The sequence below is a fragment of the Typopeltis vanoorti genome, chromosome 20 (assembly GCF_054136105.1).
Source record: "Typopeltis vanoorti isolate ZY-2024b chromosome 20, IOZ_Tvanoo_1.0, whole genome shotgun sequence".
NCBI lineage: Eukaryota > Metazoa > Arthropoda > Arachnida > Uropygi > Thelyphonidae > Typopeltis > Typopeltis vanoorti.
This window is the reverse complement of record NC_143568.1, coordinates 18,383,767-18,411,264: the sequence shown is the minus strand read 5'-3', so window position 1 is coordinate 18,411,264 and position 27,498 is coordinate 18,383,767. Positions and strand designations below refer to the sequence as shown.

General features: G+C 36.2%; 2 protein-coding genes across 2 annotated transcripts in view; one reads left to right on the top strand and one right to left on the bottom strand.

Moving 5' to 3' along the window:
- Nucleotides 1-4,999: 4,999 nt before the first annotated feature.
- Nucleotides 5,000-7,643, bottom strand: Zwilch (zwilch kinetochore protein). Its single transcript, XM_090410403.1, has one exon. It carries the CDS (start codon nucleotides 7,490-7,492, stop codon nucleotides 5,579-5,581), a length of 1,914 nt encoding a protein of 637 aa, XP_090266529.1. The 5' UTR covers nucleotides 7,493-7,643; the 3' UTR covers nucleotides 5,000-5,578.
- A 350-nt stretch (nucleotides 7,644-7,993) lies between these two features.
- The window catches only part of LOC150095261 (F-box only protein 32), a 357,698-nt gene continuing 338,193 nt past the window's right edge, over nucleotides 7,994-27,498 (top strand). Inside the window, exon 1 of the mRNA XM_090409832.1 lies at nucleotides 7,994-8,189. Within this exon, the coding sequence (XP_090265958.1) occupies nucleotides 8,077-8,189 (113 nt within the window). The 5' untranslated portion in view covers nucleotides 7,994-8,076. The remainder of the gene's footprint in view (nucleotides 8,190-27,498) is intronic.

Below are 27,498 nucleotides of genomic sequence, written 5' to 3'. Positions count from 1 at the left end.
TGGTCGGGCCATTCCAGGAGCTTATCTTTTCCATCTGTATGTGTGTGGCAAAGAAATGAGCTGATCACATCACACAGGGGAGACCCACCAACCCGACTGGGTTGTTTACGTTCGAGACAGCGAGAAGTGAGACATCTCATACCAGTGTCAGTACGGTGCACACTCTGTGTAGCTGTGAATGCGAGAGGTAAGTGTGATAGTATTTATTCTTTGCTTGGCTAAATTCTACTATGGTGGATTAATTTATAATTAGTAAATTCTATTCTTATCTAATTAAATAAATAATATGCCATATTTCTTTTATATTTTTCAGAAAAAAATTTTCTTGACAATGGGTCCAAAAAAAAAAGTAAGCGACAAACCCAAGGGAAGCAGAAAGTTGCTCACAATTGAGCAAAAGAAAGAAATAATTTCAGCATATGAAAGGGGAGTCAGAATTGTGGATTTAGCAGTCAAGCATGGCATAGCATTATCATCAATAGCTACAATTTTGAAGGAGGAGGAGGAGGAGATTAAGGCAGTTTCAGTTGCAGCTGGTGTGAAGACCTTGGCCTCTCAACCCAAAGAAGTTCTGTGAATGAAGAAATGGAAAAGCTTCTGATGATCTGGATAAATGAGCGTCAAATGGTTGGTGGCACTATGACTCAAGAGATGATCTGCAGCAAAGCCAGAATGATTTATGAAAATTTGAAGAAAAATGTGGCAGGACACAGTACAGCAGAGGCAGAGCACAGGAAGAATTCAAAGGAAGCAGAGGATGGTTTGAGAAGTTCAAGAGGAGTGGGACAGCAATAAAAAGGGAAGAATGCCAACAGGTGTCATTAAAAAAATGCTGCACTACTGGGAAGAGTTTCAGTCTTTGGCTAAAAAGTGGCATCCCAACAAAGATGAAATGAACAGACTTTGTGCCTTGGTTGAAGACAAGTGTCTGAATCACTTTAAAAACATTCTGAAAAAAAGAGAAGTTCAATCAACCTTGGACAGATTTTTGACTTATCCTTTAGCAAAGAGATAGAGGCCAGCTACTGAAGAAGAGGAGACTTACCTTGAATAAACTTTGAAAATTTGGAAGAAGAATAGTAAAAACATTGTGTACATATTTTCAGTTTAAAAAAAGTGTATATGATAGTGTAAAGATCGTCAGTTTTTCATTCTACTTTCCATTCTCCTTCATCTAATTGGGTAGCTGTTCATCTCAGCCTTTGGTGAGTTTTTGCCCTTTTATAGTGTGCTTTTTACTATTTTATAAAACTTATCTTTCAACAGCAGGCAGCATCCAGAACAAATTAAACGATTTTCTATAGAAACCTGCAGGAAATCACCTTTTGGCTAATGAAGGTGATTCTGGAACGAATTATCTTCGTTAGCCGAGGTATCACTGTACTTGATAGAATGACTTGCAATTTCACATGGATGCTTATGACAGATGTACCAACTTAGAAAAAAAAAAATCTTGCCGATAGTGTTGACATCTATGGTCAAGGCCAAGAATGTTTCAGACCACCCTCATATATATCAGGTAAAGAAAGCAAGGTAGCCTGTTCTTTGTGGTGGGCAACAAACTCTAGTTTGTTATATGGCACAAAGTAAGGGCAAGCTGAAACTTCTTCAGAATCCTTGAAACTTGCACAGAAATGTCAAAATATGGGAAACAGGAAATCTTCTCTCATTGGATATAGCATAGAAAAAAGGCATATAATTGTCAATGATTCACTGTATGCACGCTTACTTATTATTAGGTTATAACCATTTATTCACATCAAAGCTTTGACAGTCACTTTTGTTGTAAACTAGAATCAGAGAAAAAAATGGTGCCAGCTCTGTTAAGAAGAGCAGTGGTTTCTACACTCTAAACGATATAGAAGCATGTAAAATATTGAAAATATTTTACATGCTTCCCTGAAGGATACCCAGGATCACTTGGATGAAATAGAAATATTGAGGTTATTATCTCTCTTTATAACACTCTGATATAGCTACACCTGAGACTACTGCGCACAAATTTGACCAGCTGGTTAATTTATGGGGGAAGACAGATTAAAAAATGATGGAGAGGATTAAGAAATAGAATACACAGTAAGAGAAACAGACTGATGGTTTGGGAATTACCAAATCCTCAAACAGGTAGAGTAGTGATGATGAAATATAAGTCACTAAAACAATTTCATAGAGTTGATGCAGAAGAAATTTCTCAATGCATGACAAGAAGGGAGAAAACAAGGAATTGGAAGTTCTGTAAGAGTGTGGCTAGCAGGAATGTGAGGATTTTATTTTATTTTTGATTAATTATTTTTTAAATGGAGAGCAGTGAAGGAGTGGAATGGGTGGACAGAGGCAGTCATGAGCGTTATGCCAGCAAATGAGTTTAAGAAGTGGAAAATAATTAGCATGGTCATCTCAAATTCGGAATCACAAGATGTCTGTATATCTGTCAGTGAAGATGGTTTATAGCAAATAGAGTTGGTAAGCGAGCCTGCAGTTGTTAATGAATAGGATACCTAAAGCAAATTTCTGTCATTTTCTTCTCCATTGTAAATTTTATGTGGGAACATGGATGATTGACTTTTGTAGGATCAAATCCAATTCTGAATAAATACAAATGGCGAAAACACTGTTAACATGACAGCTGAGGCTGCACAGTTGAAAATAGCATGTCTTCTATATCTTTAGATAAAAATAAAGTTTAATCCAGATATTTTAATTAAATATTTACAGATAGGAAACAATAAAACAAATGAAAGGAACCATTCACATCACAAATGTTAAGAAAAATAAACATCAGACAGTGATATATCACAATTTGCACATAGAACAATGGTGCCCATACTAACGTATCTGATGACCGAGCTATTGTTAAATGTGAATATCATATACTTACCTGATTAAACTTCGTTTTCCTTATTATTATTATTTAGGACTTATGGAACAGGCTGTAGTTACTCATGGTAAGAGGTGGAGAAATAGGGTTTCCCCTAGCATCAGCGTCTTCATCAACCTATTTGTTAACATCATTCTTCCAACTGTAACAAGAGTGCATAACATACATTATATAAGTTTTCAGTATCAATATTTTAATGTGTTCATATGTTTCTGTAGTAAATCCAGTCCTCGAATGAGGGATAATCATCGTTGCAATTTTTTCCACTAGGTTATAGTGTATCAAAAGTGCCAAATCTAGTGATATCAAAGGATATTTCATGAATGAGGCAGAATTCTTACCTTGGTGAGAATAACCATGCAATCAGTCAAAAAACTATCTGCAAAGAGCAATGTTAAGACTGCACTCCCTGAATCAGAAGGGAAAAAATCAACAGAGGTCCTTGGAAGTGTTATTTAAGGAATAGATGGCACTGTTAAGAAAGAACTGCATAAAAAATACAATCTGCTTTCACTATAATAAACTACAGAAATGTCTTGATGAACGTCCATATTTTTCACTCCAACAAACTATTTCTCTTTGTCCTACAAGTTCTTTATAGTGAAAGTTGGTGGAGAAAAACAATGAAGAGATAAATAAAAAGTACATAACCATACTAGGAGAATGACTATCATAAAGAAGACAAAATCAAATTAGACTAAGAAACGAACTGCATAAGCCAAAGGACAGCCTATGAACTTTCATTACATAATGTTTTTCTTTTCAATAACCACTGTTCCTTTTGTCATTACATGGCAAATAAAAGGAAGGTAATTACTGAAAAGAAAAACTTGGAAGATTGTAGCAGAAGTAGTAAAATTATTGCACAAATTCGTCAAAGCAATTAATTACAAAGTAAGTGTCTGTTAATTGTACATGTTCTTTGGCTGATTTTATCTATTTTGCAAGCGTAGAACACTGAGCTTCCAGGAGATAAATCTTGCATTCTCATATGAGAATGACTGGATATCTGGATGGAAACGATATAATACAGTACTTGATACTGGAAAGGAAGGAACAGATGAGAAAATTGGGATGAATGAGGGTTTTAACAATATTGCAAAATCTAAATACAGCTGCTAACCAGTTTAATAGGAATATCAGCCCACATGTCAAGGCAAAATATGAACTATGTCAATAGTTCATATTTGATGTGAGTTAATTCTGAGAGAGAGCACCAAAGCATTGGAAAGAGAATAAGGAGCTATTTTGTCTAGATTTCCCACAGGAATGGTACAAAAAAGAGAAAGTAGCAAATTACAGGACAGTTAGTATATTTCTTGAGTGTTGGATAGTCTTGGAAAAGTTAAGTGTGATCCGAATTCAGAAATGAATAGAAAGCGATATAAAACTTTGTGGAAGACAAATGAGTATGGAGAGTTGTCTCAGTAATCTACCAATATTTTTTTGATACATGTGAATTCAGATGGGATAGGCTTTTCACAAAATACTGAATAGGTTTTGCCAATGATGCAAAGGTAAAAATCATAATTTCTACATAATTTCTAATTTCGACAAATCGGCCCTTCAGAACACACGCAATTTACAGACAAAAATACTAGTTGTGGTGGTGTTGGAGGTAGATGGCATTGATGGAGATGATTCGTAGTAGAGGTTAGGTGTAGAGACAGTTGTAGGTGTCCTCCCGCGATGAGTCTTCGGACTTCTTGGAGGTATCAGGAATAATAATAATAAAGCAGCCCTGATTACCATGATGGGAAACACAGGAGGATCTGAGAGCAGGACAAACCTAATCTCTCAATAAGCTTAATGAAAAGGGGTAGGGGGGAAGAAGTAGTTATATCATAGGATTAGCATGGGGGGGGAAGCTAATAATTCTGATATAATATTCCCTTCAGGAGGACTTGAATAGATGGTATTAGGGGTAAAAAATAACTTCCAAATTCATGAAGATTTGGAAGCTCTGGAGTAGAACTTTGAACTTTTGAAGATTTCTTCAAAAGTTTCTTCTTTCTTCCAGGAAAATGAGAAGGCAATATTTGACAAAAGAGCTGGTTTCTACCTACTTATCCTAGAAACAGTCATAAAGCTACTCAAAAGTGAAACTAATGATACAACAAATATTACAACAGTTTTAATTTTTATACTGGTAGAAATATTACAACATATTGTTATTAAAAGCAAGCAGTGTGATTAATTACATAATGCAGAAATGCAAAGAAATAAGAAATTTCCGACACTGGATATTTGTTAATATGTTATAAAATGAAGCAAATTCTGCAATCCCACATATCAATATTTTAAGTGGATATGTTCAGTTTGAAACATCAAACATAAAATTCTGAGGTTTATTTTCTGACATATGCTCACATCATATAGCATAATAATTCTGACTTCTTTGGTAGTACGCAGCAAAACCAATAAGAATGATCATAATTTCATGTCCTTCATAATCATCTTGTAACATATCATTAGAATTCTATTAAGGTCAAAGAAAATTTTCAACTCCCTCTGTTTTAAGCACCATTTTCTTCTTTCTTATGACAGAAACAGTCCAAAAAAAAAAAGCTCAATTATTCATTGGCTATTATATTAATTAACATGCTAAACTGTTAAAGAATGAATATAACTAATAAATAATATACTTTTCTTAATAAAGTTAAAAACTGCTTGATTTCCAATGTCTGTATAAGTTAAATTTTACTTTGTTACAGAATTAAAATTACTGAATTTAAACACTTGGTCTTCAATACAAATAACCTTTGTCAAGTAGTAACAATCTGATTTTTTGTCAACATTAATACTACTGTTTATATGCTCATTTTCTTCAACATTCTCATGTTTCTTAATGTGATCATAAAGCTGCTTATGACCAATATGAGCCACAGTCTGAATTTTAACATTTCCATGAGTTGACACTAGAGATATTTGCCATTCAATAGGCACTAAAGTTTTTTCACAGCTCTTTCGTACTGTTTGCAAAAGCAATGGAAACTTAAATACATGATCAGGTTCAATATCACATTTGCTTTTATAGAATTCAAGTGCTTTTTTCACAAATGAGGTAATAGTTATTTTGTTTAGATTTAAGTACTGCTTGCAAAATACCACTGTTTCTAGTATATGATGAAGCTTTTTCAAAAGGATTACTTTATTATATTGTGTCATATTTTCAAAATATTCATTTATATGACATCCTGTTAAATGTGAGATGCTATTAAAAATCAGGATATATTCTTTCTTCATTTTAAATATTCCTAAATCTACTAAATACTGCAATGAAGTTAATCCATTCAAAAGTGGAACATCAGTGTTGTGTTTATACAAATTTACCATTAGCATACCAATGGATGAACTGTAAACATCAGGCTTTATCAACCCTTTATGAAGAGACTGAAAAACTTCACTTAAAGCACTTTTCAATGTTTGTAAGGAAGAAACTTTTTTCAATGTATTCCACAACCAATCTGCTATATCGGGGTCTTGCTTGATGCCCATAGTCAGACTGTCATAACGAGTGTTGGAATTCACTGAATAGGTGGCAAGTTTTGCTTTATCATAATTCTTAACAAATACTTTAACTTTTTCTAATACATCTATTTCCAATGGCCCATCAAATTGTAGATCTGTTTCACTGAAGGTATTTAATCTCTTGTTAAGAGATTCTAATTCTTTTAATTCCTTATATTTTTCTAGTAAAATGCTTACTTTTATATCTGGTCTGGCTTTTACTAAGAGCACACTAGCAGAAGTCTCCTTATTTGGCATTTCCAAGATTTTTGTTGCACCATGCCATGAACATTCAAAATATATGTAATTATCATTATGTGTGTAGTTAGTTAAATGTCCTGTAGACTTCTGAATATCATACAAAGCAAGAGCTTTAACATTAACACTACTATGCAAAAATCCTAACATATGTTGTTGTTTGATAGCTGCCAGTGTGGGCAGATCATTTTTTGAATGTAACTTATCACAAGTAACCTTAATTCGGATACAGCTGTCAGGCTTTTTATAAACACCAAGTAGCACAGTTTTCTGAGCATCTGATCCATCACATAATATCAATAGTGGATATTTAGTTATATTTTCGTGTGACACATTTTCACACTTAGTGCTAAGATAAACAGACATTAGACATCTTGCATCTTCAACAGCTAAAGCTTTACCTTGATTTTCAGGTTTTAAATTGCCCCTTGTTTCTGCATTATTAAAGGTCTCTTCTCTCATAAACGAATCGGGTGAATGTGAATTATCGCACATATCCGAAGAAGTTAGCGAACTGCATGTATATTCTAAGGGACATCCAGTAAGTTCAAAATCGTCAGACTCTTCGTTTTTGTGCTGTCCATACTCGGCGTGTAAGCTGCTTTTTTCAAATTCGAGATTATTTCTCGAATCTCGTTCCTCAAAACCATAAAGCTTAAATGCCGTTTTTTGTAATAAAAAATCCATTCCATCTGTAAAAAGTGGAGGCAATGATGTTAATTCGATCTTATATTTTTTATAAAAAACAGCACTACTAGAGCAGCCTTCCTGAAGCTTATGCCAGAAGAGGCAATATTTACTTTTTCCACAACTACAGACCTCGTTTAAATTTGTTTCCTCATTCATCGTTAAATACAATGTTAGAATACAATTTTTCTTAATATTGAGATACGGTTTTACAAGTTCAACTCTCAAGTTATTTTACCTTGGTTAGACTAGGTTTCAAAAACATACTTCCAGTTAACGTAATTATATATAACGTCAGTAAAAACTGATCTATAATATAGTTAATTATACTTCACATTTTCACACTTCGCGCCATCAAAATCATTTCATTAGTGACCGCCAGATGTCACCATGATTTGCTCTTCCTTAATGCTTTTTTAAAAATTATAATTAAAATGTAAATTAATAATACATTTCGAAGTTAATTATGTATTATCTATCTAAATTATGTTTAATACGAAAAAAGATAACTTCCCAAGTGCAAATAATAACATTTGGATGCAACAGCGTTCTTTTTTTTTTTTTTTTGAAGTGTTGTGGAACAGAACTATCAATTCTTACACGTGATAAAACGTCACTTCCGTCAACAAAGACATGCAGTCATATTAAAACTCAACGCAGCTGGTTATCCCAAACGCTGCGTAGTATAGGTACTGTTAAAATAAGGTTTTAGGTAATCGTTGCAGTTAACTGTTTTGTAAATAATGCCTTTTATCTCGAAGGATTGGAGATCGCCGGGGGAGGCATGGGTTAAAACAGACGAGGGCTGGGAAAGAAAGAAGATTCTAGAAAGGCTGAACAGGAACGTGCAGGAAAGGTAAGCCTTTGTTCCTTTTCGAAGTGTCTGCTCAGCTGTCGTTGAATAATTTGAGAAATGGAGCTATTTTACATAATTTATCCGATCTGGTGTGATAGTAAAGAGTGAATTTTGAAATAGTTGTCAGTGTTAAAAAGAAAACGGAAACACTAAAGGAGATGAAATAATTTCATTCAGCGTCACCAAATCTGTCAAACCGCATTAGTTTGTTAGAAACCTACCTTGAAGTCCTGACTTCACTACTTGTCGATTGAATCGTCATATTAAAATTGACATTTTGACACATTTTGGAAGCTAATATCAAATAGACTTCCTTGTTTAATCCAACGTATAATGCACAGGATTTCTATTGTAATATCTGAGCATATATTGACCAGAAACGATATTACTTTATTTTGATATTCGTGAAATATTAAATATTTCACATTTTAATATTTATCATATATACTAAGCAGCACAAGGTTATTAATGCTACTTTCTTTGACTGTGATAACTGTAAACCTAATTGATGTATTATAATTAACTCATTCGATAGCTCAACGTTCAGCAAGTATGATTTGTATAAACAAACTCAACGTTTATAAATTGGCCTTCGTTTTAGCACTTGTTTTCTTTTGTTGGGCATGCCGAAAACCTTATTGAAATATTTTTTGTTTTTGTTTAAGACAATTGGTAAACGATCTTAATAAAGGATCAATCAAAATTACGCATTACGAAGCCCAACTTCGAAATATTGACACAGATGAAGGTCAGGAACAAGGTAGATTTATAAAACCTTGGGAACTGGAACACACGTCAGCTGTTTGGATGCCCGTATGCTCTTTCACACTACTGGCAGTCAGCTGTTGACTGACATGGCGGATCACCGGGATAGACAGTATTTGGAAACATTTGTTTATCAGAGACAAGCGACATCTGAAATTATGTGTGTGGAATTTTAAAACACTTAAGATGGAGGGGCGGATGAAGAAGTGACATGAGAAATTTAGCCTGATATCGACTAGAAGGCGATGTTAAAAATTTTTCGAAAAAAATATTATGATTGATACTAGGTTATTTTATGTTCATACATATTCGTCCATATGGTAGTATATGCGGCGCACAATAGTGTTTTTTATTTTATTTTATTTTTGTGCGGACTAAATTCATAATTGAAGAAATTTTTGTACATCTTTATTTTTTCCCCCGTTTGTCATATGCCAAATGCGAAGATCTAATCTATTAAAATTTCTGAAAATTTTAGAAATAACGCAGGCCGTTGCACTATTCATTGCATATTGAAATTGCATTATTTTCTTAAAGCGATTAAAATAGCGACGATTGCTACGAAGCTCTGGATTTCAACCCATTTTTAATTGCTGTATTCAGTAATTGAAAGAATTGCAATGTCCTATCGCATATATAAATGTTAGACTCTGTTAAATTACATTTGAAACTCTTCATTTCTTATGGTAAATGCATAATAAAAAGGAAATTGTGAAAGGAATTGGACTCGCGGTCCAACCTACGCATACTGACAGACTGGTTCTTTTGACCTTGTGTGCCACTGATTAGTACCTTCTCGCTGACTACTTCTAATTTGCTTCCAGTCGTACAGTAACATAATTTGACATAGGGTTGTTAACTTTATAGTTAAAGATATATGCAAATGTACAAGCCGACAGATTACATAAAGGCAAGGGGAAAAAAAATCCATATGCCGCTTGGCGCACTAAGTAGAATTTATGTTGAAAAGCCGTATTAAAAAATTTACATTTTTATTGAATTCAAACATGACTTAAATCACATTTCCAGTTGAATAAATATTATATTATATGCACGATTGCTATTCTGTGTTGGAAAGAATATTGATATTTAAGTGTTGTAGATAGGCAAGACCGTTTTCCATTATAATTACTATGCAATACCTCCAGGATAATCGTCATAGAATGAGCTCGTCAGCATTCTTCAAAGGCATACAGAGTGAACGTTAATGTATATGTAAAAATTAACAACGCTTAATTATTGGCTCATCACAATATGTTGGCATTCTTTAAGGGAAGGATATAAAGGAACGGGCTAATAGAACAAACAAAAGTGAACCAATAAGTTGTTTCACTTAGTTAATCCTGCTGTTTATTACTCCTGAGGATGTTAGAATAATTTAGTGAAATATCAGCTTTTCATAATGATCAGAATATTAAGCGCTAAAATGTCTTCAGACTCCAAGAGGTAGTAATTTTTAAAGTTTTCTGTATACTTCAAACATATATTAAAGAAATATTTCAAAACACGTTTTCTGGGAATTGCTTCTTATGGGATAATTAGAGTAGCTGGTAGTAAAGTATAATTGCCCTTGGTTTGTTTATGCCAAGTAGATAGGTATTCTCATTACTAGGTTATAAGTTTAAATTTCCTGTGGGCATGGATGTTTGAATGTCTTTAGGAGGTAAATGAATTTCACTGAATTCCTTGTTTATTCTCTTAGAGCAAAGCATTTTAATCCTTTTCTTATCCAGAGTACTAATATACTATAGATTTTACAATCTTTCATGGGTGTGAGTCGCAAAACAAAAACGTATCTCTCTCAAAGCATGTTATATTATTTCTACACATTCAATGACAGTTTTAATCATGAAGTTAATTAATGATAGTATACATTATAAGTTTCTAAATGGTGAATATTTTTATAAAATCAATGGTGATTCTCACAGATGTATTTGCTGCTGTAAATGCATTCAGACAAGTGACACGTTGACAGGTCTGTGGAATGTACCCTGTGAGGATAAACAAAGTGTGCAAAATTTGACAGGTGGAAAAGATGATTAGAATCTTAAGGAGTTCTACAAAATTGTTACAAAATAAATTTTTCAATACATACTGGAAAAAGAAACTAGGAATCACTGGAAATTGCTTAATAACGATGTCTAGTTGTTTTCTTGGACAGTGAATGACTAGAATGGATTGCCAGTGGCAGTTGAGTGCCCTGGCATTAAGGTTTTTTTTTAAGAGTATGATAGGTATCATAATGTGAATAATGGTTACTTAAATACTTGTCTTAGTGTCTTCCATAATGCAAAGCACATCTCCTTGTAGACATGTATAATACTATGCAAAAAGGGAAAGGCCACTACCCAGACTGGTTTGGACTTTGAGGTCTCATCAGTGGGAGACAGACCCAGAGATGGAAGCAATGGAGAACTCGTATTTACTTATACGAGTTGCCAAAGGGTGTCTCACCTTATTATTAAATTTCTCTGGATTTAGAGAAAGATGTTGGAAATTTTTCCCCACTTGGTCAGAATATAATAAATTTAGTTTAATCCTTTATCCAAGTGTAAGCAAACAAAAGCTTGCACCTGAAGTATCTTCAGGACTGAGGTAACTTGTGGTAAAGATGGACCAAGCTCTCATCACTACTTGCCTTAGTGTCTCCCATAATGCAAAACACATCTCCTTGCTTTCTCTTGCTTGCCAGAGTTGTGTACCAGGAAGTGGGTAGGCAAGTGGGGTTATACATGATGTACTGGGACTCTATTGTTTAACCTTTTTCAGTGGATTACAGTAGAATATTCATTTGTGTGCAAATGGTGAAACTGGGAAGAATTATTACTGACAGTGCTGATTGTGGCACTTCAGGATTTGAATTAGCAAGACGTGCAAAAAAAACTTCCAACATGATTATAGAATAGTAATCATGATTTACAGAATAGTAAAAAATAAGAGATTTTCCTTACTTGGTAAGGAAAATCTCTTAATACATACATAATTTTTGGCAATGTTTTGTAACCATTGTCACTGCATAAGTATTGCAAGAGAGAAATTAGAATCATTTGCAAATTATAACTTATGGATGAATAACTTATATAACTATTCATATTAAACTATAGACCAGTTTATATTTCTTCTGTAGTTAAGAAATCAGTGAAATAGTATACAACACTGGGCAGAGAAGGATAATGTTATCTTTGATGGTCAGCATGGATTTGTTAAGGAATGCTCTTGTTTCAGTAATCCAATTGCCCCTTCATAATAAAGTGATGAGCAGTTGAGGTGAAAGGGTGCTACATGATAAACTGATATTTAAGTTACACCATAGATAGATTAGCAGACTAATCTATCAGACAGATACTCTCCAATCCAGAGTTATGTACCAGGAAGTAGGTAGGCAAGTGGGGTTCTACAGGATGTACTGGGACCTCCTATTGTTTAACCTTTTTCAGTGGATTATGATAGAATATTCATCTGTGTGCAGATGGTGAAGCTGGGAAGAATTATTATTGACAGTGCTGATGTTGCAGCACTTCAGGATTTGAATTAGTTAGACAGATAGGCATAAGATGGATGTCAATTTAATGCAACTAAATGTATTGAAATTTGGGATCCACCAATGAGGGACTGCTTATTCAATTAGAGGAATTAATACGGGAAGTAGAAAAGGCAATGGATCTTGGATTTCCAAAAGAGTGAAAATTCCATTGTATAAAGCTCTGATCAGACTACATCTGAATTATTATTGTGCTCAGATATGGCTTGCCAGGATTTGAAGGGATAAATTAACCCTGGGGAGGGTGTAGAGGTAGATAACAAAGTTATCAGATAGCACACATAGTCATGATTTATGACTGAAGTCATGTGGATTGCAGAGTTTAATGGATAGAAAAAAACAGATGATATAATTCAGACATTTTAAACTGTGTGAGGTAGTTGCAGGATAAACTAAGATTTTTTATTATGATAAAACAAGCGGAAGTACAGGGATCTTTTCCCTGGGAGTGGTGAGCAAGAGAATGAGGAGTAGCTTTTTTGCATGGAGGGTTGTTGGATTGTGAAATTCATTACCTGATAGGGTGAGAGCATGAATGGTGAATGAGTTTTAAGGAGTGGTATGATAGACTTTGTTGTTTAAGATGTACTTTCCACAGTGAGTCTTTTGACCTTCATAGAGGTCTGGATTAGTGTTTTTCTTTTTAAACTTTCTCTTTTCATATGATTATATACTGCAATGAGCCCTGTGTTCCTTTGCCTATTAGTTTATATATTCTCTTAGTATCATTTTACTGGCTGGAGAGCCATAGAAAGCACTCTGTGTACTTTGCCATATTAAACTGACCATTATCCTTTGCCCATACTACCAAATTATTTAAATAATCATTCTGCTATAGTCCTACATCACCTTTAACTATTGTCCTCCCCAGTTTTTCATCTTCAGCAAACAACCGAATACTCTCCAACAAATCATCTCCCATATCATTAATACACAAACAGCAGTGGCCCTAATACAAAGTCCTGAAAAAGCACTTCACTAATCACCCTCATTCTCCTGGATTCTGTCTGCTAACTATCCCCATCCATGCCACCAATTTCACATTCATTCCCATTTTCTCCAACTTTTAATTGTTTTTGATGTGGTATTCTTCAAATGCCTTTGCAGAGTCAAATAGTATGGTATAGCCACTTATAAAATGTCAGTAAATTACTAAGGGAGAGCATACCCTTCATAAAGCTGTGTTGCATATTACAGAAAATCATATTCCTATCCACCCATTCTTGAATTCTACCTTTTTACCAACTTTTTTAATACCTTAGATATTAATCAGGCTGTAATTTGTCATTTCTGGCTAGAAGCCTCCTTTATGTAATGAACTGTCTTTTCCTCTTTCTACTCCCTTGAAACCTTACCAGAGCTGAGAGACAGATTAAATATCTTGATCATTGACATTGCCAGTTCTCTTGAATATTCTTGTAACACACTGACCAATATGTCACTGCTGTATTCATTGATATTTCTAAATATTTTAATCACTTTGCACCTCTAGTTCGTCTGCCTCAATTATAACAATCTGTCATACTGGCAACTGCAGTATGGATGATACTCTTGCAGAGTGATCACTTAGTAACTTATCTGTTTTATCTGCTTCTCACCTTTCTTACTGTCAGCATCAGTTTAAAATTTTCCTTCTATAATCATTCTTTCCACATAGTGAAAAACTTCATGTGCTTTCCTTTGGCCTGCTTAGCGAATTTCCTGTTATTAAATTTTAGTCATTCTTACCATGTTGGTTGCCTTTCTTTTCACCACTTTGTATTGCTCATGGGATGCTGATCATCTTTTTCTTTATATTCACTCCACGATATTTTCATTTTTGCAGCTCCTGATTTATGATACTCATTTATCTCTCTCCCTGATTGTAATCCAATATTGCTTCCTTCAAACAACCTGTACCATTTCTTCATGTACTATTAACATTCTTCTCTTGTAGCTTCTTATCTCATGATACTCTAATCTGCCTGCTAAGTTTGTAACTGACTTTGTAGTTCCATATATCCCTTAACTGAGAATTCCACCCATTTTAGCTATCAGCACAAGATTGTACAGTCACATCATCCCCTTATTGAAGTTGAAAGTTTTTTTCACTCGGTTATACTATAAATTAAAGATGCCAAGAAATTATATTCTTGGTTTAATTCTTTATCCAAATGTAAGCCAACAAAGTTTATTCATGAAGTAACTTCATGACTGGGCAACCTTATATATAGAGGCCAATGACTTCACATCACTTGCCTTAGTATCCCATAATGCAAAGCACATATACTTATGGGCATGTATAATGCTACTCGTTATGGGAAGAGTAACAACAGAGACCAGTTTTGACCTTTATTGAGGTATCATCAGTGGGAGCCAGATCCAGAAGTGATATCAAGGTTGGAGTAATGCAGAAGTTATTTCCATATGCAAGTAGCCAAAAGGTGTCATACCTTATTACTAAAATACTGTGGATTAGAGATGTTGAGAGACCCCTATGAGAAAAGGGTATATGTGGAACTACAAGGGGGGGGGCAGTGATTATGAAGAGCTCAGGAGACAGCTTGCAAGTGTAGCATGGATTGAGGAGTTAGCCGGAAAAGAGATCAATGCAGCTTGGGGGATTTTCAAAAACTATCTAGTAGATGCAATGTCTAAATGTATTCCAAGGGTGAGAAGGTTAAATAAGGTAGGTGTGAGATGGATGAATAAAGAGATTAAGCATGCGATACAGAGAAAAAGGACATTGTGGAGGCAGCATAAGAGAAGTGGAAATAACCAATTTCATGAGGTCTATCAAGACCAGGCAAGGAGGGTGACTTGGTTGGTGAGAGTAGCTAAAGAGAGGTATGAACAGCAGTTAGCTAATGAAGCCAAAAAGAATTGTAGGGAGTTCTTTCGATATGTAGCCAGCAAAAGAAAGAATGATTATGGAAGGATGACATTGATTGGAGAAAATGGCATAAAGACAGCTGTTGCAGAAAGTGTGGTGGAGATACTTAATGAGCAGTTCATAAAGATCTTTCAATCTTGTGAATGTGACTTCATGGAGAGATTGAGAGCAGTTGATGATGGGGAGGAGAGACTGACTGTAAGTGAGCAAGGTGTTTGGGGAGTTGAGTAAACTAGATGTAAATAAGGCTGTGGGACTTGATAATATATCGCCGAATATTCTGAAGGAATGTGCCAGGGAGTTGACACCTGCCTTGACATATTTTTTTAATATGAGTCTTGCACTTGGTCAAGTTCCTAAGGAGAGCAAGATTGTGCCACTTTATAAAGGAGGTGATTGAACTCAAGCATCAAACTATAGGCCTATCTGTATGTCAGGTGTTGTGGTTAAGTTGTTGAAGCTTGTGAGAACTAGGATCCAGAGTTGGGTTGACAACAATGGTATTATCTTTGATGGACAGCATGGATTTGCTAAAGGGAGGTCATGTTTTAGTAATCTACTTATTTATTACAATAAAATGACTGCTTCCTTGGACAGAGGAGAAGGATGCACAGTAATATACTTGGATTTCGCAAAGGCTTTTGATAGAGTACCTCATGATAAATTGACAGTCAAACTAGAGCAGATGGGGTTGGATATTAGATTAGTGCATTGGATTGGAGACTGGTTATCTGATAGGTATCAATAAGTTGTGTATGGGGGTGCGATATCCAGGAAAAGGAAAGTCAAGTTTCCTTTTCCTGGAAAAACCAGAGTGGAATGCCTCAGGGGTCTGTTTTTGGGCCATTACTGTTTAACTTTTATATTAATGATATTGGCAAAGATTTGGATGGAGATATTCAGTTGTTTGCAGATGATGCAAAGTTGGGACGAACCGTAAAGAGTAGTGAAGATGTTGTAGCCTTGCAAGAAGACTTGAATAAATTGAGTGATTGGGCAAGCAAATGGGGATGTGAGTTCAATGTTGCAAAATGTAAGGTTTTAAAATTTGGAAAACAAAGATGGGATGCAGAATTTATGCTTGGTGAGAATATATTGTTTGATGTAGAGGAAATAAGAGATCTGGGGGTGAATGTGGATAAGGATCTAAAATTAGGGGACACATCGCCAAAATTGTGAAGACAACACAAAGGCTTCTGGGAATGATGTGGAGGACACTGACGTGTAGAGGTAGGGAGATTCTTGTTCCATTGTATAAGGCTTCGATTAAGCCACACATGGACTATTGTGCCCAGATTTGGTCACCAGGTTTTCAGAAGGATGAAGAGATGGTGGAAAGGGTCCAAAGGTGACTGACTAAGCTAGTTTCTGACCTCTGGAATGTCGAGTATGAGGAAAGATTGAGAAGATGCAATTTGCAGAGTCTGGTGGACAGGAGGAAGAGGGGGGAGATATGATAGAGATCTACAAGTTGGTAAGGGGTTGTTATAGGATCAATGATGGAGAAGTTCTACAGAAAATAGTGGGAGATCGGGAAAGAACCATAGGTCATCCCTGGAAACTGTATAAAGAGGGTGTGAGTAGGGGAGTGAGAGGCAGGTTTTTTTCGTGCAGAGTTGTGAATGATTGGAATGCCTTGCCTGAGAGTGTGGTGTCTGCAAGGAGTTTGAGTGTGTTTAAGACATGGTATGATGAGATGTGTGTGATAAAAGGATCTCCCAGATGAGTCTTTGACCCCATGAGATCTTGGGATAATAATGTTGAAAGTTTTTTCACTTAGTTATACTATAAATTCAAGATGCCTCTTTTATATAAGTGTTGAATAAAGGTTTAAACCAAGAATGTAATTTCTTGACATCTTTAACATCCCCCTTATGCAGAGGTAGAATGGCTACCTTGGTTATATATATGTGTCTAGATACTATTACTACATCCAGCACTCTCTCTCTCTCTCTCTCTCTCTCTTGAACCACTAGTCTCCTCCATCATGTTTTGGGTAACTATCCTTAAGCGACTCTATAAATTCGGTTTCCATCTTGCCATGTGTGCTTTCCTCTTTCCAGCCTATATTCCCTTGATTGAAGTGCAATGTAATTGCATTGCCTATATGTTTTACCTTGGTAATCTAGAGTAGCATAGCATACACATCTTCTGTGCATCCCCAGTTTCTAGCAGCATCAAAAACAATATTTTGATATGTTAGCCTCAAATGATGTGAGATAGATGTCATCTTAGATAGCCTCAAATAAAATCTCTTATTTCTGGAACCCTCCTTAACTTCTGCTTTTGCAGGTGCAGGTCTTTCTGGGTGGTGACCTCTCCTCATAATGAAAAGCAGTATTACATCTCCTAGGAGCTATGTGTTTTTACATTGAGAAAATATCAAGGATAGTGAGGGATCTTGCTCCACCTTTGCTTCGAGTTATTTACTAACTAAATAAATTTACATAATACTATGATAGTACTACATGAAAAGTTTACATTGTTACTAACTTCATGTTAACAATTTTCCTCCAAATTAATCTGTTATCTATCAAGATTTATGTTATCAGTCTTCTAAAGCACTTCAAAACCAGGTGGTCACTTACACTTGGTGAAAAGTTTATTTTTCACTAGGTTAGACTATGATAAATTTAGTTTAATCCTTTATCCCGGTGAGAGCAAACAAAGTTTGCGCCTGAAAATATCTTCAAGACTGAATATAGTGTTGTACTATCTTACCTGGGTAAGTAGTACAACACCAAAAATAAACTTTCAACATCTTTCTCTAAATCCAGAGTAATTTAAAAAAACAAGGCAAACCTTTTGGCAACTCCTATAGGTAAAGATGACCTTGCTACTGCTTCTGCCTGGTATCTCCAACTCGGGCCTGGCTCCGACTGAAGAGACATCAATAAAGGTCGAAACTAGTCTGGGTAGTGGCCAATCCCTTAATGCAAAGCAGTATACATATCCACAAGGAGATGTGTTTTACATTATGGGGATACTGGGATAGTAGTGTTGGTAGCTTGCTCCACCTTTGCTACGAGTTACCTGGTGTTGTACTACTACCCAGGTAAGATAGTACAACACTATATTCAGTCCTGAAGATATTTTCAGGTGCAAACTTTGTTTGCTCTCACTGTGATAAAGGATTAAACTAAATTTATCATACTTACACTTGGATTCGCCGATAGTTCGTCGGCATGAAACTCTTAGACCGTAGTTTTCGATCTTAGAGTTCCGCATACTGGCTGTAAAATAAGGGATTTTTATCCCCTTAATTTAATTAATTTTGCCAGAAAAATTGCCATTTGGCTTTTCATCTTAGTTATCAATATTTGGCTAAGTTGATCTGGTCAATGTCAGTCATTTATTTCTGATGTTTTTGGCATTTAGGTACATGCATTTCAGCATCTCCTTGGTTACACAATTTACCTTTTTACATAAACCATTCCACTTAAATTTGAAACTTGAGAAACTGTGCTTGCCACTTCATGACTATTTCTGTGCTTCCACTTGTTAAAATGAGAAATTTGTGGGTTGGTTAGTAAACTGCCATATGTTCAGATTAGCTAATGGAATAAGAGGAGCTGAAGTTTTTATATACTGTATTAGTCCATAACAACAAATAATGCAGATAACCAGTCTTTGTTTGCTAGGGTCATATTAAAGATAATGAAGTTGACTAAGTTGATCTGATCAATGTCAATCATTTATTTCTGATGTTTTTGGCATTTAGGTACATGCATTTCAGCATCTCCTTGGGTACACAATTTACCTTTTTTTACATAAACCATTCCACTTAAATTTGAAACTTGATAAACTGCACTTGCCACAACCTTTAATTCTATGGCAGAAACAGTTTATTATTATTATTATTATTATTATGTGACACCTCCAGGGAGTCCAAAGACTCATCGAGGGAGAGTGTGGCAACAGCATCGAACGATTGAATCCCTTCCAACTACTAACCATGCTCAAACTGGCTTAACTTTTTTGCGTGAGCCATTAGTAGCAGAGACTCTACTAATCGACCAACCTTCACTGGCGAAGGTTGGTCGATTGGTAGAACCTTATCCCTGATTGCTGTGGATACTGGTATTGTGAATAACTTTAAGAAATGAATTATATTATGTTATATTAATGACATAATATATAACATAATTATATTAATGTTCTATATCAACTAATTTTAATTTTATTTATTTTAGTTCATATAGAACATTAATTCATATAATTTGAATTAAGTTTTCAAACCATACTGGGAATAAGGGAAAATAATATTATGGTGATACTCCTGTTTGCTGAATAGCAGGTATGGTTAAGTTTTATGGTTGCTATGCTTTGAATGTCATTGACCATTAGTTAGGTGACCATTCATTTAGTAATTAACTAGTGACAAATGTTAGCTATAATTGAAAAATTTGGAATAACTGTTATAATGTGTAATTCATATGTACATTTACGAAAAATTACTTTATAAGACTTGATATTGTGTAATTATCACTGAACATGATATATTTTTTTTGGTGTGTATTATATAAAGTAATAAAAAAAAAAAAATAAGAGGAATTCAAAGGAAACCTTGTGTGATTATAAGCAAGTAGAAGCCGTCTGGTTGAAGATTGAGAATTTAAGATCACAGGTTTCAGTTGTTGACCTAGCTGTGTAAGTCGGTACATCATTCAGTTGTTATTTGGAGTTGGTGCTCTGCTTTTTCACTCAGAAATATGTCGTCTAGCATATCTCTTTTATTAGAGTTAATGCCATAATCACTTGGTGGAAGGCAGAAATAATGCCTTCCACAAATAATGCAGAAATAATATTGATTTGGGAATTTGAAAAACATAAGGAATATTTTTACCAGAAGGGGAAGGTGTATGTGGAACTACAAGGCAGGTGATTATGACAAGCATAGGAGGAAGCTTGAATCTGTGCCATGACATAGAAACCTGCAAGGGAGCAATATTAGTAATGCAAGAGTGATGATAGTTAAAGGGTATCTGGAGGAAGCAATATCAGATTGTATATTGATCAGGAAGGTTAATCAGGTAGAAGTTAAATGAATGAGTAGCATTAAGCATAAGCTGCAAAAAAAAAAAATTGCCTTTACCACTGGACACCCTATTTTTTTATATATAAAAAAAAAAGGTGACCAGTGGTAAAGAAGGAAAAAGATTGAGAAGAAACTAGCCAAACAGTTCAAAGGTAATCCCAAAGAGTTTTCATTACATGGCAAGTAAGAGGAAGAATGACTATGGAATAATAAATTTAATGAATGCTGATGGTGTTGAGGTCACAGAAATTTTGAGTTAATGAGTGGCCATTTTGCAAGGGCCTAAGTGATTTGACAGGAACTGATGTGGGAACAGAGGTGGATGAATTGGGGGGGTTCTTAGGATGTTGTGGAATCTCCATGTAAATATAGTCATCCATGACTATATTTACTATAATCTATAATATCAGATTGGCATTTTACAAGAATGTGCAAGGGAACTGTTAGTTCCTCTGACTAGGCTCTTAAAAGTTCTAAGAGAGTGGAAAGAGGACAAAATAATTCCTTTGCATAAGGTAGGTTCTAAAACTACAGTAGAAATTAGGACTACTCAGTATATCAGGAGTGGTGGTAAAAGTACTGGAAAAGTTGGTCAAAAAGAGAAATTCAGTAATGGGTGGATAAGAATGATACTCTGAGTGGCAATATGGCTTTGTGAAGGGTTGCTCATGCCTTTAGTCATTTACTGTTTTTATAAAAGTGATGGCCAAGTTGGACAAAGGAAATGACTATGTGATGATTCTGCTGGATTTTGTGAAACATTTGACACAGCACCACATGGAACTCTGCTATGCAAATTAGAACAATGAGGATGGATATGACCCTTGCTATATAGATACAAGGGTGGCTGATAGACAAATACCAAAAAGTGGTGTGTGGGGGAACAGAATCCAGGAAAAAGCAGGTGACTAGTAGTGTGCTGCAAAGTTTTTTACAAGAATGTACAAAACTTTATTTTTTTTACTTAAGTATAAAGAGCTAATAAGCTTCATTTCGGCAATAAAAACATTACTTAAATTAAGGGGATGTTAAATCCCACATAGTTTTAAAACCGAATAAGAAACTCAAAGATCGGAATCAGAGAGTTTCTTGCCGAATATAGTAAACTATAAAGTATCGGCGACACTAGCGTTAGCCAATGCAAGTGATCCTAGTACATAGTACAATATCGGGGCAACTCGTTGCAAAGGTGGGGGAAAGTTCAGATCGCTATTCTTAGGTATTTTCCATAATGTAAAAACACATTTCCTAGGAAATGTATGCTGTTATTACATTATGGAGGGAGGTCACTACCCAGACCGGTTTCAGCCTTTTTTGAGGCTTCATCAGTGAGTAGCTAGACCTAATACCAAAGTGTATAGCGAAAAGAACTTATATACTCTGCGAACGAGTTTTCCAAACAGGTGCAACCATTAACTTACTTAAGTATAAAGAGCTAATAAGCTTCATTTCGGCAATGAAACGAAGCTTATTAACGAGTTGCCCCGGTATTGTACTGCGTACTAGGATCACTTGCATTGGCTAACGCTAGTGTCGCCGATACTTTATAGTTTACTATATTCGGCAAGAAACTCTCTGATTCCGATCTTTTGAGTTTCTTATTCAGTTTTAAAACTATGTGGGATTTAATATCCCCTTAATTTAAGTTTATTTTTTTTATTTTTTATTTTTGTACTATTAATTTTGTGTTATTAATTACCCTGACATATTGTCAGGGTAATTAATAACATTACTTGGCTATGGAACATGCTAACAAATAGAGATACATTATTCTTCTTTATAATGGTCTAATATGTCCATTACTGTACTCAATTCTGGTCACCTGGTTTTCTTGGAAATGAGAAAGTAGTGGAGAGGATTCAGAGGCAAATGACCAAGATATGAATTGTTTGTGGAATGTTCCATATGAGGATAGATTGAGGGTTTGTTGCAGAAGTTAGTTGATAAGTGAAAAAGAGAGAATATGACAAACATTTTAAGTTAAAGGGTCTTATAGGATTGATGCAGGGGAAGTGTTTCAGCACATGGCTAGAGTGAGGAGGGGATTACATAGTTCATCCCTGGAATGTAAGAGTGCTTTGAGGGGTGTATGAACTAGATTTTTTTTTACTTTAAATATTTCAGGAAATGACAACTTATACTAAAAGATTAATTAAAAAACTTTAATCAATACCGTCCTATATTTCGGCAATGTTACATTGCCATCTTTTAAGAACATAAAACTATGATATGTTCATGCAGGCACTAACAACGAGCAAATGAGGCTGAAGAAGGCAACTGGTGTTAGTCCTAAAGGTGCCCCCCCCCCCCCCCACCGGCACCTTTAGGACTCTAGGCTAAATTTGGTTGTCTTGGCTGATGTTTTAAGGATGCCAGCTTCCCAAATTTGGGCAGTCTCATGCACCCAAATTTGAGATTTAGGTGGGGGGGGGTGGGGGGGGGGGGGGGTGGGGGGGGGGGGGGGTGGGGGGGGGGGGGGGTGGGGGGGGGGGGGGGTGGGGGGGGGGGGGGGTGGGGGGGGGGGGGGGTGGGGGGGGGGGGGGGTGGGGGGGGGGGGGGGTGGGGGGGGGGGGGGGTGGGGGGGGGGGGGGGTGGGGGGGGGGGGGGGTGGGGGGGGGGGGGGGTGGGGGGGGGGGGGGGTGGGGGGGGGGGGGGGTGGGGGGGGGGGGGGGTGGGGGGGGGGGGGGGTGGGGGGGGGGGGGGGTGGGGGGGGGGGGGGGTGGGGGGGGGGGGGGGTGGGGGGGGGGGGGGGTGGGGGGGGGGGGGGGTGGGGGGGGGGGGGGGTGGGGGGGGGGGGGGGTGGGGGGGGGGGGGGGTGGGGGGGGGGGGGGGTGGGGGGGGGGGGGGGTGGGGGGGGGGGGGGGTGGGGGGGGGGGGGGGTGGGGGGGGGGGGGGGTGGGGGGGGGGGGGGGTGGGGGGGGGGCCGCCATTTTCCTTCATCCAGCTATCTCCAAACACAATACTGAATTTTGCACCCTGTTGTGTGTGGATGAGGGGGGTAATGAAATCAAAGTAACCAATCACCTTTCATTGTAGCTGGTTGTGTATTTTTGGAATGCTAAATTAAGTTCTCAATTATATACTTATTCTGTTTCCTCTACCCCCTTCCCAAGTTGTAGAGTTCAGGAAGGAAAACTGCTTTACCAGCAACTAAGCTAGAAACAATTCTTTTGGTTGGTGACTAGAACTTGAATTTACAAGTCCTGTTATAACACTACAGTACTAACATTACAGTACTGTTATAACACTTCATAAAAAGAAAAAAATCAATGATAAAACACCCAAGTTCAGTGAAATCTTCAGTTCTCTTGAACAGTAATTTTTCACTTTATTCTGATGTTAACACAAATTATGTCCAGTTAAGGCCACCATGTTGTTTCTCAAAGGCTTGAACCAACTTAAATTCTATATTTTGGTCTTTTCAGCAAGGGTACCTGGAATAATATTGGGGTGTGGCATCTCCATGGAGTTTCTCATCATAGAGAAACCCACTTTATCCATGGCACTGGATTCTCTTCACCCCATTGGTGTGTTCTTCAACAACCAATCCACTGTTTGGTCATCTTTGCAATGTGCCCTGTAAATTTTAACTTCCTATTCACAATCATCCTCAAATCACTGGTCTTATCAATTTCCTGAAGTTTTCCTTGAGTGTAGTACATAGCTTGTGATCTCCTCATTCTAAAGTGCATCTCATTACACATCCGTATTAAACTGACAGCCATTTATTTACCTTGGCCTATACTGCTAGTCTATTTATAACATTCTGCAGGATGTCTAAATCATTGATTATTGCTCTTCCTGGTTTTGCATCATCAGCAAAAAACAATGTTTTCCCTTAAATTATTATCTGTATCACTGATAAGCAAATTAAACAGCAGCAGGCCAAATACTAACCCCTGCATTATACCACTAGTCATTCACCCTCTTCCAAACTTAACTCCTTCCCTCTCCATGTCCAATACACTACTCTTTGATATCTGTTTGTCAACTACTTTATCCAAATCACCAGTTTCATCTCCATTTGCTCTAATTTGTGTAACAGAGTTCTATCTACTATCCTGTCAAATGCTTTTGCAAAGTCGCAGTGTCACAGCACAGACTTCCAGAAATCCACTGGCCATGGGCAAGTTATCAGAGACAAATAGTAAATGAATTTTCAGCTTTGGTGCATTCAAAATATATTGCCTTATTTTCTTTGCATAATTTACTTTGTTTTTTTAACATCTCACTTAATATAGTTATTTGATCATGGGTTTCCTCCAATGAATGTAATAAAGTTTTTTATTTTCAACCAGAAGAAATATATAGTATTTTATGTAATTAATTCAGTAAGTTAATTCATTCATAGATGATTTGTTCCTTTCAAAAGATATAGTTTAAATAGGAACACTTTCAAAGATACTTTGCTGTTTCTGAAATGTGAAGTAATTCTTATATATGACAACAGGTAGTGTTATTTATCTTTTGCCTTGCTATTAACTAAAGCCTACTGTAACTGCAGATTAATTTTGAAGACGAGCATTCTCAGACATTTTATTTTGCATAATTTTTAAGTCGTCACCATTCTTATAAAACTTAGACAATCCATTAAAAAAAATTTAATGACTGATTTTCATTTGTTTCACTGCCATTAGTAATTCTCCCAACACCCTCTTTAACCCTTAAGTATGTATGCAGTTGTAACATAGTATTGGTGTAAGTTTATTTTCAGTTCACAACATAATTAGCTTAGTGTAATTATATACTTACATGATGAAAAAGCATTTTAATAGTTTTATTTAAAAAACGCAATTATTTGCAAAGAAGAGTCGGAGACCAGATCATGTTATTGACATCATTATGTTGTGAAAAGTTAGCTTAGTTCTATTGCAGGTGTCGACCATTTTTCCATAGTTTGATAAACTCGTTTATCTCTTCAAACAATTATTCTATGGATAATTTTATCACATTCACCCTTCATTATGGACAATAAACGAAAGGAAATGCAACCTACACCTTTTTTAGTTTGAAGCACAAAACAAAGCACCAGAATATATACTAAAAATACTGAAGAAAAGAGTGTTATCAACTAAAAGCAAAAGCAATAAAGACATGAGAAAATGGCTTTGGTTGTGCTACGAAAACAGTTTATTCTTTCATGTATAAAAAATGTTCTGGGATTGCTGACAAATGCTAGGTTACTAGAATTTGTCAGCAGTGGAGATATTTAGGTTTCATATGACTTCAATTTTCACAAAAAAAAAAAAAAAAAAAAAAAAGCAATGATGTAAACTTGGACAGAAATTAACCAGGAATACTTGATCTAGCTGCTTTCCAAAGAAAGATGGACTCTAAAATGTTTGAACACCTAAAGTGTCTTTTTAATACAGCCTATTATAAAGTTAAATTCAATAAACCATCTCATTTACTGACTTCAAAAAACATACAACCAGTAGCATAATAAAATCAAACTGACATGAAATGTAAGTAATTGGCATCAATTACTGCTGATGTCATTAAACAAAAATTATTTAAGGAAGTCTGACTCCATTAATGAGATGTCTTATAGATGCTTATTCAGATATATCAAATGAGAAGAAACTCTTCCATTAAATAAGAAGTATACATAAAAATCGGAATAAGCTTTATATAAATATTTTTTTTTAACTGCAGTGTGTGCACACATACCTTTTTACCATAATTCATACTATGGGTGAATAACATTTTTTTTTTGTGACCAGTAAATTTAAGTGGTATTTCTCAAGCCCTGACTGAGCAGCCATTTCTTTCTTCCAACTCAATTGTCACTGTATATTATAAGAGTAAGTGCTAAGGCAACATATCCTTCACAAAATAATGTTTCCTTAAAGTATCATTTCTGTTCATCCAATTCTGAATTTTGTCTTTTACCAACTTTTCCAATACCTTAACCACCATGCATGAGAGCCAGTCTGGTTGGCTGAGTGGTTAGCATACCCACTCTCCAACCAACAGGTTGTGGGTTATAATCCTGCTGCCGGTGATACAGAGTATAATCCTTGCTGTCCTTACACCATTAAAAAAAAAAAAAATTATATATATATATATATATAAATTTTTTTTTTTTTTTTTCATATAGAGAGTTGTGTATGGTGGAGCAGTTTCAAGGAGGCAGAGGGTTACAAGTGGGGTCCCACAGGGCTCAGTACTAGGACCTATTTGTTTAACATTTATATCAATGATAGGGGATATTCAATTGTTTGCGGATGATGCGAAGCTGGGAAGGATTATTAGTAATAGTGCAGATGTGGTAGCCCTGCAAGAGGATTTGAATAAGCTAGATAGATGGGCAAATGAATGGAGGTGTCAGTTTAATGAGCAAAATGTAAGGTCTTGAGGTTTGGGAAACATCGATGGGATGCTGCATACTCTATGGGAGGAGTTATACTGGAGGAAGTAGGGGAGACAAGAGATCTGGGGTAGATGAGTGATAGAAACCTGAAATTTAGGGGACATATTGCAAAGGTGGTGAAGGCAACACAGAGGATTGCTGCAATTATGAGAAGGACACTGACCTGCAGAGATAAAAGGGTTATCATTCCGTTGTATAAGTCTCTGATCAGACCACACTTAAACTATTGTTCTCAGATTTGGTCTCCAGGATTTGAAGGGGATAAATTAACTGTGGAAAGGGTACAAAGACGGATGACAAAGATGGTTTCAGGACTGTACAATTTTGGTTATGAGGATCGGCTGAGGGAATGTGGACTGCAGAGTTTGGTGGATAGAAGGAGAGGTGATATGATTGAGACTTTTAAACTGTTGAGAGGTGGTTACAGGGTTGACACTGGGGAGTTCTTTCGCTTGTTTGAACAGCAGGAAGGAGTGATGACAAGAGGCCATCCCTGGAAGTTACGAAGGGAAACTGTGAGCAAGAGGGTGAGGAGTGGTTTCTTTGCATGGAGGGTGGTTGAACCGTGGAATGCATTGCCTGATGGAGTGGTGAGAGCGAGAACGGTCAATGAGTTTAAGGAGTGGTATGATGGACTTTGTGTTTCTTAGGAGGGACCTCCCCTCAATGAGTCTTGACAGACTTTATGTTCTTAGGAAGGACCTCCCACAATGAGTCTTT

Coding starts and splice junctions, on each gene's coding strand:
- Zwilch (XM_090410403.1), bottom strand. CDS start 7,492: ATGAATGAGGAAACAAATTTAAACGAGGTCTGTAGTTGTGGAAAAAGT.